At 51.5% G+C, this 17,939-nt stretch overlaps 1 protein-coding gene across 1 annotated transcript in view; it reads left to right on the plus strand.

Annotated features, from left to right (window-relative positions):
* The window catches only part of ntn1b (netrin 1b), a gene marked incomplete at its 3' end in the record, with an annotated part of 205,575 nt that overhangs the window by 171,288 nt on the left and 16,348 nt on the right, over window positions 1-17,939 (plus strand). The window contains exon 5 of the mRNA XM_084329272.1: window positions 3,515-3,568. Within this exon, the coding sequence (XP_084185398.1) occupies window positions 3,515-3,568 (54 nt within the window). The remainder of the gene's footprint in view (window positions 1-3,514; window positions 3,569-17,939) is intronic.

A 17,939-nucleotide genomic window follows, 5' to 3' on the forward strand; every position in this document is an offset into this window, starting at 1 on the left:
GTCATAGAGTCAAACTGATGTCAGAATTGGAATCGCCATGGTTGACTTACACAAAAAAGTGTATTCATACATGATTCTAGGTGCTCTGGATCAAAAGTTAATTTTTCAAGATGGCGTCAGCAGGTATTTCGGATTTGGCCATCTGACAAAAAATGCTGGGATTTTTCGGAAGGACACGGGGGCTAAATATTTTATAAAAGGTCCATAGAAGTCAAATCAATCATCAAAACATCTTAGCCAGAGAATGGTCACAGAATGTTGGTTCTTGACCCAACTAAGTGGTACATATAATAGAATCAAAAGAAGAAAACAACATTGTGCAGTAACAGGTAACAGGTAACATGGAGTGACATCTCGGTATCTGTACATAGTTATTTACAGAGCATATGGGACATGCTAGTTAGCTTTGGTAGTGCAATACACTGTTCCTGTTATTCTAATTTAAAGTGTCCTTTCCTTTGGCTATAAGTGTGCGTGTGTGCGACATGAGTGTGTGCCCGCTCATGTTAAAGTGTTAAGTGGCTGCTCGTGTGTGAGCGTGCACAGTGTGCGTGTCGTGTGTGTGTTCATGTGTGCTTGTGTGTGGACAGTTCAATGTTCTGAGCACTCAATGTTCATTGTTCATGGCTCTGATGGCCTGGGGGAAGAAGCTGAGCCTAAGCCGCTCTGTCCTAGTAGCTGGGGTTCGCAGGCGTCTGCCTGACCTCAGCAGCTGAAACAGGCTGTTATTGGGGTGGTGAGGGTCTTTCATTATCCTGCAGGCTCTGGATTTGCACCTCTTGTTGTATAGAACCTGCAGGGGGGGTAGTGCAATACCCGTGGTACGCTCGGCTGAGCGCACCACTCTCTGTAGGGCCTTCTTGTCCTGTGCCGTGCTGTTTCCATACCAGGCAGTGATGTTTCCGGTCAGGATGCTCTCTACAGCTCCTGAGTAGAAGGACTGGAGTATCTTTCCCGATACTCTGAACTTCCTTAACTGTCTCAGGTGGTAGAGACGCTGTTTCGCCTTCTTTACTACTGTGTCTATGTGTGTTGACCATGTCAGGTCCTCTGAGATGTGGACCCCCAGGTACTTGAAGCTGCTCACCCTGTCCACGGTAGCCCCGTTAATTATCAGTGGTGTGTGCGTCTCCTGCTGTCCTCTCCTATAATCCACGATCAGCTCCTTGGTTTTACCAATGTTCAGGAGCAGGCTGTTGTCCTGGCACCAGCGTTCCAGTACCTCAACCTCCTCCCGGTAAGCCTTCTCGTCGTTGTCCGAGATCAGCCCCACCACCACCGTGTCATCTGCGAACTTCACTATGGAGTTGGAGCTGAACTTGGCCACACAGTCGTGTGTGTAGAGTGAGTACAGCAGGGGGCTCAGAACACAGCCCTGGGGGGACCCGATGCTCAGGGTGATGGTGTTGGAGGTCTGAACCCCCACCCTGACCGTCTGGGGTCTTTCGCTCAGAAAGTCCAGTACCCAGGCGCTCAGGGCGGAGCTCAGACCTAGCTCGATCAGCTTGTCCACCAGTCTGGTGGGGACTATGGTGTTGAACGCTGAGCTGTAGTCAATGAACAACAGTCTCACATAGCCCCCCTTCTGACGGTCAAGGTGCGAGAGGGTGCTGTGCAGTACCTGGGAGACCGCGTCGTCGGTGGACCTGTTTGTCCTGTATGCAAATTGCATAGGGTCCATATCACTGGGGAGGGAGTAGTACTAATTTATATCTTTTATATCCAGTTGAATCACCATGGTGGTGAGAGCAGGCAACTGCACCTCCTCATCCATCACCCTCAACATAGGGGCCCCCCAGGGCTGTGTTCTGAGTCCCCTCCTCTACTCCCTGTACACACACGACTGTGTGGCTCAGTGGAGTAGCAACACAATCATCAAATTTGCTGACGACACAGTGGTGGTGGGCCTGATCTCTGCCAACGACGAGAGGGCCTACCTGGAAGAGGTCAAGGTCCTGGCGGGATGGTGCCAGGAAAACAGCCTCTCCCTGAACGTCAGCAAAACAAAGGAGATGATTGTGGACTTCAGGAGGTCGGGGGTCAAGGACTACAGCCCCCTCAGCATCGACGGGGCACCGGTTGAGAGAGTCAACAGCTTTAAGTACCTCGGAGCCTACATATCCGAGGACTTGACATGGACCGCACACATTGACAGTGTTGTGAAGAAGGCACGACAACGCCTCTACTTCCTCAGGCGCCTAAGGAAGTTCCAAGTCAGTCAGAAGATCCTTAATAACTTCTACTCATGTACAATAGAGAGCATCCTGACTGGCAACATCACCTCCTGGTTTGGGAATAGCACTGCACAAGACCGAAGCAGACTACAAAGAGTGACACGTTCAGCCGAACGCACAATTGGAGGGGGGCTCCCCACCCTCCAGAACATTTACAACAAGCGGTGCAGGGGCAAGGCTAAGAGAATCATTAAAGACTCCAGTCACCCGAACAACTGCCTCTTTGAACTGCTGCGGTCAGGCAATCGATACCGGAGTCTCAAGGCGAGCACAGAAAGACTCAGAAGAAGCTTCTATCCCCAGGCCATCAGGCTGCTCAACGAACAATGAACACTACACAACAACAACCATCAAACGCACATAGCACACACATCCACACGCACACACTCACTTTAAACAAACACACTGTAGCACCCACTCCACACACTTTATAGCACACACTCACTTTAAACAAACACACTGTAGCACCCACTCCCCACACTTTATATTTATTGATGAAGGATTGCACTACAACTCGTACACCTTACTGTAAATTGTACCTAAATTGTACCTCATCCCATTTCTGCTTTGCACTATATAGTATTGTACATTAGTACACTGCATAGTATTGTATATTATATGGTAACTCAGTTACGTCTATTCTGCATCGAACATTGTACATATGTCTATACTGAACACTGTGACCTCATTTTCTACTTCTAATTTACATGCTATACTATGTTATTTGATACTATCTTGTCTAGCACAGTCTCTGGAGCGTAACAGTAAGAAGCATTTTGTATGAAAGTATTCTGTACTTCTGTATGACACCTATTAAAGAAACTGAAACTGAACTGAAACTGTACATTGTATATTACTCTTGCACTTTACTGTTACATTTTCACTCTGGTTAGATGCCAAACTTCTTTTTGTTGTAATGTGCTTGTGCTGTATTATGAGAGAAGGATTAACCGTCTGTAGTGTGGCAGTGAAAGGGTTAACATTCTGTATTGTGGTTGTGAAAGGGTTAACCCGTTGCCGTGTGGCAGTGAGAGGGTTAACCTTCTGTAGTGTGTCAGTGAAAGGGTTAACGGGTCTCTTTTCAGCCATCAGAAGGCGACTTCTCTATCAAGTTGTTCTTCGACAGACACATTTCTGTGTCACGATAATAGGCCTATTGAATTCAACTCTTATAGAGAATAGAATAGACTTTTTTACGACAGGCTCCTCCTACCGTACGAAGCTACAGGGACGATGAGGTGAAAAGGTCCTAACGTGTCATGTTCTTCTCCTCGCCACAGAGATCCCGGTCGCTTCTCCGACGGCGACGTACGCCGGCTCCGAAGAGCCCTCCGGTGAGTGTCCACAGAGGTTCACAGTGTTTTATTGTTATGGTATATTATTTCCACAGTTTCACATACAAAACCTCTCATCTTAAAAATTCACTTTTTCGGAGAAGAAATATATACGATGCAGATTTTGCTCTTCGACCATCGATATACCATATGGCAAATGTTTGCGATGGAAAAACATCACTACTGCATTGTAGAGCTGTACACTCAGGCACATAAGATCAGGGTTTTCGTATGTACAGTCTTCCATCTATTGGCCAGGGGGTCACATTCGCAGCCTCAAAACCAAACACCCGTCAGTCCGTGTAGCAGTACTACATGTAAACTCTACATTTGGTCTCTGCTCCCTCTCTGCTCCCTCTCTGCTCCCTCTCTGCTCTCTCTGCTCCCTCTCTGCTCTCTCTCTGCTCCCTCTCTGCTCCCTCTCTGCTCTCTCTCTGCTCTCTCTGCTCCCTCTCTGCTCTCTCTGCTCTCTCTCTGCTCTCTCTCTGCTCCCTCTCTGCTCCCTCTCTGCTCTCTCTGCTCCCTCTCTGCTCCCTCTCTGCTCCCTCTCTGCTCCCTCTCTGCTCTCTCTCTGCTCCCTCTCTGCTCTCTCTGCTTTCTCTCTGCTCTCTCTCTGCTCCCTCTCTGCTCCCTCTCTGCTCCCTCTCTGCTCTCTTTCTGCTCCCTCTCTGCTCTCTCTCTGCTCCCTCTCTGCTCCCTCTCTGCTCCCTCTCTGCTCTATCTCTGCTCCCTCTCTGCTCCCTCTCTGCTCTCTCTCTCTCTCTGCTCCCTCTCTGCTCTCTCTCTGCTCCCTCTCTGCTCCCTCTCTGCTCTCTCTCTGCTCCCTCTCTGCTCTATCTGCTCCCTCTCTGCTCCCTCTCTGCTCCCTCTCTGCTCTCTCTCTGCTCCCTCTCTGCTCCCTCTCTGCTCCCTCTCTGCTCTCTCTCTGATCCCTCTCTGCTCCCTCTCTGCTCTCTCTCTGCTCTCTCTCTGCTCCCTCTCTGCTCTCTCTCTGCTCCCTCTCTGCTCCCTCTCTGCTCTCTCTCTCTGCTCCCTCTCTGCTCCCTCTCTGCTCCCTCTCTGCTCCCTCTCTGCTCTCTCTCTGCTCCCTCTCTGCTCTCTCTCTGCTCCCTCTCTGCTCTCTCTCTGCTCTCTCTCTGCTCTCGCTCTGCTCCCTCTGCTCCCTCTCTGCTCTCTCTCTGCTCCCTCTCTGCTCTCTCTCTGCTCTCTCTCTGCTCTCTCTCTGCTCCCTCTCTGCTCTCTCTCTCTGCTCCCTCTCTGCTCCCTCTCTGCTCCCTCTCTGCTCTCTCTCTCTGCTCTCTCTCTGCTCCCTCTCTGCTCCCTCTCTGCTCTCTCTCTCTGCTCTCTCTCTGCTCCCTCTGGCCCCCCTCTCTGCTCCCTCTCTGCTCTCTCTCTGCTCCCTCTGGCCCCCCTCTCTGCTCCCTCTCTGCTCTCTCTCTGCTCCCTCTGGCCCCCCTCTCTGCTCCCTCTCCCCCCCCCCCCTCTCTGCCCCCCCCCCCCCCCCCCCCCCCCCTGTCTGCAGGCTCCCCAGGGCAGCGGCCCTAATCTGATTACATGCCTCATTTGCGCCAGTTTGTTCTCCAATCAAGGCTGGCAGCGTGCAGCAGGAGTGATGGGGTCCTGCCCCTTGCTCACTTATTTATACCCCATTCTTCCTTGACGTCGGGGGAGGAGGGGGGGGGGGGGGGGGGGGGGTTGTAGATGAACACGTCGAACGTCTGCGCTGAGGCTAACGTATAGTCTCTGTCGCTGCTGTCCGCGTGAGGGTCAGTCTGGTCGCTCGTTAGTCGCCGTGACGACAGGTGGTTCGTTAACCCTTTCACAACCACACTACTAATGGGTAACCCTTTCACGACCACACTACATAAGGTTAACCCTTTCACTACCACACTACAGACGGTTACCCTTTCACAACCACACTACTAATGTTTAACCCTTTCACAATCACACTACGGAAGGTTAACCCTTTCACTACCACCCTACATAAGTGGTAGTGAAACGGTTTAACCTTCTGTAGTGTGGTAGTGAAACGGGTTAACCTTCTGTAGTGTGGTAGTGAAAGGGTTAACCTTCTGTAGTGTGGTAGTGACAGGGTTAACCTTCTGTAGTGTGGTAGTCAAGAGGTTAACCTTCTGTAGTGTGGTAGTGAAAGGGTTAACCTTCTGTAGTGTGGTAGTGAAAAGGTTAACCTCCTGTAGTGTGGTAGTGACAGGGTTAACCTTCTGTAGTGTGGTAGTCAAAAGGTTAACCTTCTGTAGTGTGGTAGTGAAAGGGTTAACATTCTGTAGTGTGGTAGTGAAAAGGTTAACCTTCTGTAGTGTGGTAGTGACAGGGTTAACCTTCTGTAGTGTGGTAGTGAAATGGTTACCCTTCTGTAGTGTGGTAGTGAAAAGGTTAACCTCCTGTAGTGTGATAGTGAAAGGGTTAACCTTCTGTAGGTGGTAGTGAAAGGTTAACCTTCTGTAGTGTGGTAGTGAAAGGGTTAACCTTCTGTAGTGTGGTAGTGAAAGGTTAACCTTCTGTAGTGTGGTAGTGAAAGGTTAACCCTCTGTAGTGTGGTAGTGAAAGGTTAACCTTCTGTAGTGTGGTAGTGAAAAGGTTAACCTTCTGTAGTGTGGTAGTGACAGGGTTAACCTCCTGTAGTGTGGTAGTGACAGGGTTAACCTTCTGTAGTGTGGTAGTCAAAAGGTTAACCTTCTGTAGTGTGGTAGTGACAGGGTTAACCTCCTGTAGTGTGGTAGTGACAGGGTTAACCTTCTGTAGTGTGGTAGTCAAAAGGTTAACCTTCTGTAGTGTGGTAGTGACAGGGTTAACCTCCTGTAGTGTGGTAGTGACAGGGTTAACCTTATGTAGTGTGGTAGTCAAAAGGTCAACCTTCTGTAGTATGGTAGTGAAAGGGTTAACCTTCTGTAGTGTGGTAGTGACAGGGTTAATCTCCTGTAGTGTGGTAGTGACAGGGTTAACCTCCTGTAGTGTGGTAGTGACAGGGTTAACCTCCTGTAGTGTGGTAGTGACAGGGTTAACCTCCTGTAGTGTGGTAGTGACAGGGTTAACCTCCTGTAGTGTGGTAGTGAAAGGGTTTCGATGTCTGTGTTTTAATCAACAAGCGCCGCGGAGACAGAGAACACAGGAGGCGACGTGGCTCTGGACCGTCAGCGTCTCCCGTCAGGCGACAGTGTGGCGCCGCTGACGTCACGGAGCTTCATTGTGAAACACCCCTGTTTCCAAGCAGCGCCAGCCGCAGGCGCCTGGGGGGGCCGCGGGGGGGGGGGGGGGGGGGGGGGGGGGGGGCTGGACTCCCCCCGAATTAAGGAGCGGTGTGGTGTGGTCCCCCTGGAGGTGGCCTTGCTGCAGGAGAGAGAGGGCCACACAAAGGGAACGTTTGTCCTCGCAGCAGGGCGTCAGACCTTAATGAGAGCTGTGGGTGTGATGCCCCGGCGCGGGGGGCTAATGGGCAACGTCAGGTATCAAAGGGAGGCATGGTGAACCCCCCCCCTCCTCCAGGGGCCAGTAGGAAACAATACGGGCCCCCGAACCCTCGCCGCTTCATTTACATGGAAATCAGGCGTGGTCGATATGGACGCGTCAAATTCATTTACTTTGGGATCACCCCCCCCCCCCCCCCCCCCCCCCCCCCCCCCCCCCCCCCCCCCCTTGTTTCTGTGTCAGCCGCGCCCCGACGTTTCACTACAAGTGTTTTCTCCACATGACTCCCATCCCCCGCCGCCGCCCCTACTCGCCTTTTTTGGGGGGGGGTTCGGAGAGAGGGGCGTTTTTTTCTCCCTCCGTCGTCACCCGGGGCAACCCTCATTCACACGGAGCATAAAGGGAGAGAAAGGGACGACTGGACGGAGCGCAGGGAGAAATAATGAAGTTTGTCCATATTCAGGCCAGCTGAAAGGTTCCCTCTCTCTGCCCCCCCCCTCCTTTCTGCCCCGACGGCCCGGTCTTGCGTTCCCACCCCCCCCCCCCCCCCTCCACCTCAGAAAAAGAGCACAGGGCTTATTACTTTGGGGTGGGGAGAGTAGGGGGTTGGGGGGGGGGGGGGGGGGTCGACGACCAGGAGCGACGATCTGGATCCAATTTGTGTCGGCGAGTGGAAAAGTAGTGGAGGAGGGAACACAAACGATTTCAGATCCCTGTCCCCCCCCCCCCCCCCCCCCCCACCCCGGTTCCTCCTCCAGCAGCAGCAGCCCCCTCCTCGTTACAGCCCCTCTGGCAGGTCTGCGGGCCAAGGTCAAAGGTCAACACGCACTGGTGTCAGGAGAGAGAGATCCAGATCAACACTGGTGTCAGAAGAGAGAGAGAGAGAGAGAGAGAGAGAGAGAGAGAGAGATCAACACTGGTGTCAGGAGAGAGAGAGAGAGAGAGAGAGAGAGAGAGAGAGAGAGAGAGAGAGAGAGAGAGAGAGAGAGAGAGAGAGAGATGAACACTGGTGTCAGGAGAGAGAGAGAGAGAGATCAACACTGGTGTCAGGAGAGAGAGAGAGAGAGAGAGAGAGAGAGAGAGATCAACACTGGTGTCAGGAGAGAGAGAGAGAGAGAGAGAAAGAGAGAGAGAGATCAACACTGGTGTCAGGAGAGAGAGAGAGAAAGATTTGATTTAGAAAAACATTTATTTACATAATTCTCATTACAATGTACAATGTGTATGTCAATACAATTAAATAACTAACTACACATTATATCGGGTAACATGTGTCCCCATCACACTTAAAATCACATGAGATCTCACAATAAAAAGAATGCTAAAATACACCTGTCCTTCTGCAACACAACAAAAAACATTGAAGCTCCACCCAAACAAAAAAAGTATCCATACTTCCATTCAACACATAATATGTCATCAAGAACAACATATGAGCAACCCAAAAGGGTCCCGTCAGTCCATTTGTGTCAGTTTTTATATCCAGCGCATGAAAAAAGATCCCCTTCATCAGGACCTTCCGTTCCACCGAAATAATCCTGCAACAGGTATTGTTCCCCGACGCTCCGCGCTTCAGTCCAATCGTCCAGACAGACCCTGTTGTGACAGGCCGTCCTCAACCCCAATAAAGAAGCCACTTCCTCTGACCCGGCTACATCCACAACATCTTTCAGTGTCATTGTCCCAACTGCTTGCAGACACTGTCCAAGCCCAGGTCTACTCCCTTCCTGAATGTCCAGCCAGGCTCCACACATCAGAGGCTCCATTATCATGGTAACATTATATTATCCAATTTTCTGAGCTTCTGCACAATTTTTCTCAGTCTAAAAACTTCCTGGGAAGTGTACCCCCCATTGTTCTTCAACCTCATTTGAGTCCTTGCTGAAAAAATTAACATCTCTAAATCTTCAAAAAAATCTTCCACTTTGACACTTCTCAAATTTTTTGTTGTGTGCAGGAACTTCTGTATCTGCCTGACTGCATACAATTTTTTCCGTTGTGAATCAGACACTTGAGAAGCATTTGGGAACTCATCTTCCTCAACACTTGAGATGTCATCCCCCCATTGTTTTTCAATCTCACCCCATTGCTTTTCAACCTCATCCTCGTCCATGCTGGACTGAGAGGAACCTGTGTCTTCTACACCCTCCTGACTCTCTTTGACCAAACTTGTCACTCCTTCCTTATCCTGAGAGCCCACCCCTCCATCACTTCCCACCACGCCATCCACTGTCTGACTGTTTACATTGTCCACCACATTCAGCTTTTCCCCTATTACTTCACTTGTCATATTTTTTTTATTCCTTTTTTTACCCTGACGCGGTGTTGGGCTTGGGGGGACAAAAAAAACTCTGCTCTCCCCTTTTACCTCGCCACTTGTTGAAGGGGGGGGCAGCATCGCTGATTCCCACCTCCGTACCTACACAACCACTGGTTGAGGGGGGAACAGCGTCTCCCACCCCTCCCTCCTCTGTACCTGCACCACCCGCACCACCCCCTGTTACCCCACAGTCGCCACTGGTTGAGGGGGGGCCAGCGTCCCTCACTCCTCCCTCCTCTGTACCAATGCTATGCTCCGTACCTGCTGCACCGACTCTGTGGCCCTGCATCTGGATACTATCTGCTGCACTACTGACGGTCTGCAAAGGGACACTGTTTACACTGCTGACGGTCTGCAGAGGGACACTGTTGACACTGCTCACAGCTCTGCTCTGCCACACTCCTCCCTTCTCTACACCTGCGCTGCGCGCAGTGCCTTGCTCCTCTTGGGGCTGAGGCTCCTCTGAGGGGGGAACAGCTTCCACCCCTCCCTTCTCTACACCTGCACTACGCGCAGCTTCGGCTGCACTACTGACGGCCTGCAGAGGGATCACTGTCCCTGCTGCACTGCACGCAGGCTGAGATTGTGCGCCTCTCCCCTCTTCCCTCACACAATCTCGGACTAGATGTCCCTCTTCTCCGCATTTGAAACACTTTGAGTTTCCAGAGTTCACAAAAACGACGTAATCAAAATCATCAACTCTTAATTTTAAAACCAAATCAATCTCTTCTCTGTTGTTCTCGAGAATCATTAAAACTTAGCGTCTATGTGACACAACATGTTTTAACAGCGGAGATTTGCATCCAGATGACAGTTTTCTTATCGGGGAAATTATCCTCCCATATCGTGCAAGTTGATTTATCAGTATTTCGTCACTTATGAACGGCGGGATGTTATTTATATTAATCCTTCTGCCTGGTGTGGAGAGAGGCTCCACGGCAATAAACACATCTTCGATATTGATTCCGGATTCAACAACAGAGTGCACCTTCTCAAGACAGTCTAGGAAAATGACAACTCCACCGTTCATCCTCGCGGCTGATTTCACACTTTTATGTCCAACGACCTTACCTATTGCCAAGCTGCAATCCTCTACGGACACATTAGAAGCATTAATCTTTACACCATGCTTCCTGCTGATTTTGGCAAACTCCATACTGGCGTCTGACGTCAGCCAGCAAAACAGCCTGGCCGACTGCCAAACAAACAAAACACTCCCACTTAACCCTATATACACCAAAACACACAGCAACCCAACACTACACTATAATACAATATCCCATAATCAAATTAACCAAAATAGACAGATAAAGATAGAAAAAAACTCACTACACCTCCAACCTCCACTCTCCAATCTCTCCAATCTCATTCCCAGCATGCACTGAGAGAGAGAGAGAGAGAGAGAGAGAGAGAGAGAGAGAGAGAGAGAGAGAGAGAGAGAGAGAGAGAGAGAGAGAGAGAGAGAGAGAGAGAGAGAGAGAGGAATTCTTTACCCAAGGGCGAGGCGTTCGTCAGGGCTGCAACCTCAGCCCGGCACTCTTCAATATCTATATTAATGAATTGGCTAATATACTAGAAAAGTCCTCTGCCCCCGGTGTAAGTCTCCACAATCGGGAAGTGAAATGCCTGCTCTTTGCAGATGACCTGGTTGTGTTGTCCCCCACAGCAGACGGCCTACAGCAGAGCCTGGACCTGCTAGAGCATTACTGTCAGACCTGGGCCCTCATTCATCAATGTGTGCGTAGAACATGTTCTATTTCCACACGTAAGCACGGAATGTAGAACCAGTGTACGCACAGGGAAGTCGGGATTCATCACACGTGCGTACGCAGGCTCTACGCACACCTGTCATGATGAATCCCACCTTGGCTCTGCGCCGAGGCTCGTGCACACTTTCACGTATTTGCATACCAGAAACGCCCCGATTAACCATATACGGTAATTGTTGTGAAGGATCAGATTAAACCGAATATATATATTTATTTATGGATATATATTTAATAGTATTTGTATATCGTTTGATATCCCTTGTATATTCCTTGTACATATACACGGAATATCCCTTTATTCTACTACAGCCCATAATAGTTCATTCTCTTATTGGACAAAAGGACCAGGCGCCGGGGACCGGCCCCTGGCGTTCAAGTTCAAAGGTATCGACGAGACATGCCCTTACTAGCCCCAGCTCCGCGCAGGAATACGGCTACCGAAAGCAGAGCGGCACTACTTGTCCACCGTGCATATAAATATGCCGCAAGAAATGTAGAATTCCTCTTAGTCCTTTACCCTTCTACCCAACTAAGTAACAAGACGTGAAGCCTCACCCCACGATACCGCGTGCGGTGTAGTACGGCCTGTTTGGCCTTAGAATAGCAGTGAGACCTCGTGCGAATTAATAGCTGAATTGCCAGAGTTTGGCACCGTATTTCTATTAAGTAATAATAGTCTATTATATATGGTGCATCGTACGGTTAGAGTTCTAAAGTGAGCAGCACCCCCCATCGCTTCCTCGCGTTATCTAGAGTCTTAACCAGGTTGGGCAGACCACACGTGGTGCTTTCATCCGAGGAGTTCTAGGCGAGGACGAGTGGACCTGCACATTGGATTACCTACCCCGACGACTGCTGAGCCCTATACGGCATGGAATATCTATTTGCTTTGGTGCTTTGATTTGTGGAGCGGATAATCGCCAACACCGGTGAGTGTTGGATTTACCCCGAGAGGAGCCAAGGTGAGACGGCGCTCAGACCAGACTGAGGTCGCCTCGCTTCTTCTCCGTTGTGGACCTACAGCTACAGCTACAGCTATCGTCTACAAGAGAGCCCAAGTGTATTCATCTGCGGATCAAGGTTCTACGGGCACTGTGTTCTGTACCTGAACTCTCCCTAGAAATCGTTGACCAGACGGGATACAGCCGACGGCTCTCCTACCCCCCCTACTGGCTTACAACCGGCAGGACCCTTTACAGTATATCCCGCTATAATCATTAAGTGCCATCGTTATAATTCCCTAAGAGCCAGGTTGTATACTTGCTTCCTGTGTAACCAGAGATTGGACATTCAGTGTTGATTTGCATACGAGTACTCATTTGCCTTACAAGAGCATTCAATTCAAATCATAAATGTAATAAGTAACTATTATATGTACCTTTTGCTATATATTAAATATTTGACTATTACCTTTGTGTGGACCTGATTTCATATGTGGGAAAGTGTTCATCATACTTAGATATCGTGTACTGTATGGCCAGTAATTAAAGTACATAAAGCGGTAGTGGTTTAATGATACCATACTTATCAATACAGTCAGGGAATTGTACCCCTCAGTTACAATTGGTCCTTCGAGCCGGAGGGTAATTAGTGTAATATTAATATAGTGGTATTAATATTGAAATGGCCTATGATGAACACTCCACGAAACGGTCCTCCTAAAGTAGAACGCCCGCAACGTAGACGACAGCCACCTCAGTACTTAGAGGATTACGCTGTCAGTAAACTACCTAGCCTTCTACAAACAGTAAACGCAGTAAAAGTAGAAAGTAAAATTATGTCCGACCCTATCAACCAGGATACCCCGACCACAGAGGCCCTAGTGGGTTCTAATGTAACTGACCAAGCTCACGGTGGGGACCAGGAGGGAACTGACACGACTTTACCCCCCGCCAAGACCGAAGAAGTAGTCCCCCCAGAGCTCCGGGAGGAAGACAACCCGCCAGAGATGGAACTCTGCACGGAACAAGATGAGGAGAGCGCCGAGGAGAAAGAGCTCCAGGACTCCTCGCAGGGGAACGCATCCCCAACGGGTACAGCCAGGAGCGGCTCACCTCTACAAGCGTCTTCCCCCAGCGAGGCGGAGAGGATGCTGTCACAGGCGTTCTTCGCCAGCCTGACAGCCTCTACCGAACGCGATCGACTTCAGGGTGAACGCGATCGACTTCAGGGTGAACGCGATCGACTCCAAACACAGCAACGGAGCGAAGAAGAGCACATACGTCTGGAGCTGAGACGCCTTCAGACGGAAGAGAATATGGCAAGAGACCGGGCCGACACCCAGCGTGCCGCTGCCGGTGCCCAAAGAGAAGCCGATCTCACCAAGCGCGACGCCGAGCGCGATAGACTACAAGGCGAGCGCGACAGACTACAAGCCGAGCGCGACAGACTACAAGCGCAGCTAATGGAGCAGCTGATCACCAGGGCAACACCCCCTCCCTCCACAAGGGGTTCCAGGGCCTCGTCAAGACACGTGTCAAGGGCACCCTCCCCTGACCGAGCAGGCGACCTTGAACTCGACCACCAGAGAGAGTCTACACCCCCCTCCGAACTCCTTCCCCGACCGGTCCAAGTGAGACCCAGCTACAAGGAAGGAACGGCGGACACCGCGGAGAGGCTAAATAAACGACTACAGGATCTAGATGACCTGGCAGAAGAAGAAGAGGGAGAAGAGGAGAGTCAAGCCCGACAGCAGCACATTACTCCACAGGACCAGGAGGTCCAGTACAGCCCAGGCTATACCCCCGCGGCTCTGCGCTACAGACCCCCGACTCGATTCACGGGTGAGCATGACGCACGACCAGTCCCGAGGAATAGCACCTGGACCAGCGGGCCATGGTACCCTGCCAGTACCAGCCCACCGAGAGGCGTAAGAAGAGACTCGCCCAGGAGGCCTCTCTTCCAACGCTCACCGATGTGCCAGCCATCCATGGCATCATACATTGGCACACCGACGTTTCCAGACTTCACCCATGAGAATCGAGCACAGTACACGGAGCTCCGGATGTGCTTAGAGACAATGATGGTGGATGTCGCTGACGAACGCCACAAGTATGCAATATTATTAAAGCACCTGAAAGTGCCCCGAGCGCACAACATAGCGCTGGCCTATGCCACCTCTACGACCCCATACACCGCGGCTCTAGCAGCGCTGGACCAGAGATATGGACGTATATGGGATTACGTAATACAGGAGATAAGGCATATTGACCGCCTACCCCCAGCAACAGACAATCGCTCACTAGACGACCTGTCTATAAAAGTACAATCCCTGGTAGGGATGCTGGGGGCGCAACGAGAAAAGGGTATGCACGAACTATACGCAAACTCGAACGTCGAGAGGATTTTAGAGAAGCTGCCGCCCGCCCGACAGGAGCGCTTCAGGCGGCAAAGAGACCACCGTGATCCTAACGGTCCCGAGCCATCCCTCCTAGATTTAGCCGACTTCCTGGCGAGAGAAGTCAGCAGCCTACGGCTGGATACGTTCGTGCGGAGCACACCAAGCTCCAGAGAGGGACCTAGGAGAGTAAACGATGGCCGAAGATCGGTGACTGTCATGCACCAATCAGAATCAGTACCGAGCAGCAAGAACCACAGTACCCCCTCGATGAAAGAGAAGTGGAAGATGGTGTGCCCGTACTGCGAGAAGGAACACTGGTTGTCACAATGTGACCAGTTCAAGAAGATGACCGCTGAAGAAGTAAGTCACTGGATAAAGTCCAACAGGCGCTGTCACCGATGTGCGCGCAGTCACATGGCAGCCGAGTGCCGCCTAAAGAAGAGGTGTAGTCGGTGTGACGGAGCCCATCTGGATGTCCTACACGACAGTAACAAAAGAAAGCCTGTACCATCCAGCAGCACAAAGGCAAGTGTTATGTACATTGACCCCGCTAGCAGCAGCGGCGCCCAGGTGCTCTTAAAGGTGGTCCGTGTAACACTAAGTTACCAAGATAAGATCATGGACACTTACGCCGTCCTTGATGACGGGTCAGAGAAGACCCTTCTCCTCGCGTCCGCTGCGGCCCAGCTGGGGCTACGGGGGAGCGAGAACCAGATGACTATTCGGACAATAAGACGAGATCTAAAGACGATAAAGGGCGAGAATGTCTCCTTCACTATCGCAGCAAGCGGGCAGCCCGAGAGACGGTACAGGATTACCAATGCTTTCACCAGCCAAGAAATAGGACTATCGCAGTACACCTACCCCATCGCCAAGCTGATGGAGAAATATGTGCACCTGCGCCAACTACCTATCCCGCTCATAGACGGTGCCACCCCGACCCTGCTGATAGGCTCCGACCATGCAGACCTCATAGTCCCGATAGACCGGGTCCACACAGGACCCAGAGGCTGTCCTGCAGCAGTCGAGACCCGCCTAGGATGGACATTACAAGGCCCCCTCGCTAAGTCTCTTAACCGAACAGCAGCCACTAACTGCCTCCACTCCAGAGCGACAGAGGGAGACACCACACTCCTGCAGCATGTCGAGAGGCTGTGGACACTAGAGACAATGCCCTTTAAGAACGAAAAGAAAGACATTCGTTCTAAGGAAGATATCTACGCTATAGCCCTCCTCGAGCACGGGACAAAGAGAGTCAACGTCAACGGAGTGATGAGATACGCAACTCCACTCCTGAGGCGAGAGGGAATGCCCACCTTTCACGCCACAAAAGAGGCGACGGAGCGGTATCTATTGAACACAGAGCGGCGCCTAGCCAAAGACCCCGCTCGAGAGGCTGTGTACCGCGCTGAGATGAACAAGCGAATCACAGCGGGACACATAAAGAAAATTGACTGGCGACGTCGTGCGCTGCTCCGCGCCTCCCTGATCAAAGGCGGCTTTGATCTCCGGCAGCGGGCCAGCAGCGACCCCCCAGTATTGCGCAGCCTCTCCCCCGAGGACAAGGCCGCGAGCAGCGACACCTGGATGGCGACCATCCCAGGAGAAGCCCAAGAAATGACACTGGGACTAGTCTGGCGCTTCAAAACAGACTCGCTCCATTATAGACACAAACCCCTGATCAAGGAGCAGGGAAGGTCGACGGCAATACCGACCAGACGGAGTGTATACAGAACACTCGCCAGACAATATGACCCGTTGGGATGTATTCTACCTTACACCACCAGGGCAAAGATGATTGTAAGAGCGCTATGGGACAAAGACCAGGGCTGGGACGATCCCATACCCGAACACCTTGCATCCACATGGAGAGAGTGGGAGACGGAACTCCGCTCACTCCCAGGTGTTAATATATGCCGCAGCTACTTCCCACCCACAGTGAGTCCAGAGACATGCAAGATCGACCTGCACGTATTCAGCGACGCCTCCGAAGTAGCCTACGGTTCGGTGGCTTACTTGCGTGCCCGAGAGGAGGGAGGAGAAATACATACTGCTTTCATCCTGGCTCGCTCAAGAATAGCCCCACGCAAGCAACAATCTATCCCGCGTCTAGAGCTCTGCGCAGCCCTAGCAGGAGCGCAGCTCGCCACGTTAATCCAACGTGAACTCACCATCCCGGTGCAAAGAACAATCTTGTGGTCAGACTCCACGACCGTACTCACATGGATCCGGTCTGATTCGTGCAGATACAAGGTCTTCGTGGGAGTCAGAGTCACCGAGATTCAAGAGTTAACAGAAGTAACCAGCTGGCGGTATGTGGACACCAAACACAACCCAGCTGACGTCATCACCCGGGGAATGTCCCTGGATGACCTCACCCGTCACAACCTCTACAGTGACGGGCCAGAGTTCCTCAAGCTCCCCAAAGAAGAGTGGCCTACACCCACCCCACGGGAGGCGAGTAAAGAGGAGGCAGAGAACAAGAAACCTATGTTCTGTGGGTTGACACACACACTCGTCCCCACAGGCCCGGTTCTAGACGATTGCCTCACCCTAGAGAGTGCGCAGCTAAAGACATTTCTGTGGCACCACCCAGAGGTTCAGCCCACAACTGACATTTCAGCAGCTGACTACGAAGAAGCAGAACTCCTTCTACTACAACGAGCCCAGAGAGACTCGTTCCCCGATGAGCTAGCCTGTCTACAGGGAGCAAAGCCCGTCCCATCAGACAGCAGACTGCTCCACCTAGCCCCCGAGAGCGACGCCCATAATCTCATCAGAGTGGGTGGTCGTCTGCGGAGAGCCCCAGACCTACCGGATGACGTTAAGTACCCGATAGTCTTGAACAGCCGACACAAGGTCACAGAGCTGATCATAAAGAAATACGACGAGGATGTGCACCACGCAGGGGCAGAGAGAGTCTTCGCGGAGATCAGACGTCGTTATTGGATACTGCAAGGGAGAGAAGCAGTGCGGCGCTTCCAGCGAACCTGTCTAGACTGCCGTAAGTGGCGCGCGCAGCCCAGTATACCCCGGATGGCTGACCTACCTCCCTGTCGCCTCCGACTCGGCGACAAGCCCTTTCACTCCACCGGTATGGACTGTTTTGGCCCGCTGTATATAAAGAGAGGAAGAGGGACCGAGAAGCGGTGGGGTATTGTATTCAAATGCATGACCACCAGAGCGATACATATCGAACTCCTCCCAACCATGAGCACAGACTCATTCCTTATGGCCTTCCGAAGATTCACATCACGGAAAGGAAAACCGTCTACATTGTTGTCTGATCACGGGACAAACTTCAAAGGCGGAGAAAGAGAGCTGAGAGAGAGCTTCCAAGCTATGGGCCCAGAACTTAAGACCCACCTCGCTCCATCCCAGATTGACTTCCAGTTTAATCCCCCGAACGCACCTCACTTCGGTGGAACCTGGGAACGAGAAGTACGTTCCATAAAGACAGCCCTGTACGCCGTGCTTGGGGCCCAGACCGTGGCGGAAGAAGTCCTAACGACAGTC

Source organism: Notolepis coatsorum (genome assembly GCF_963971535.1).
Source record: "Notolepis coatsorum genome assembly, chromosome: 14".
NCBI lineage: Eukaryota > Metazoa > Chordata > Actinopteri > Aulopiformes > Paralepididae > Notolepis > Notolepis coatsorum.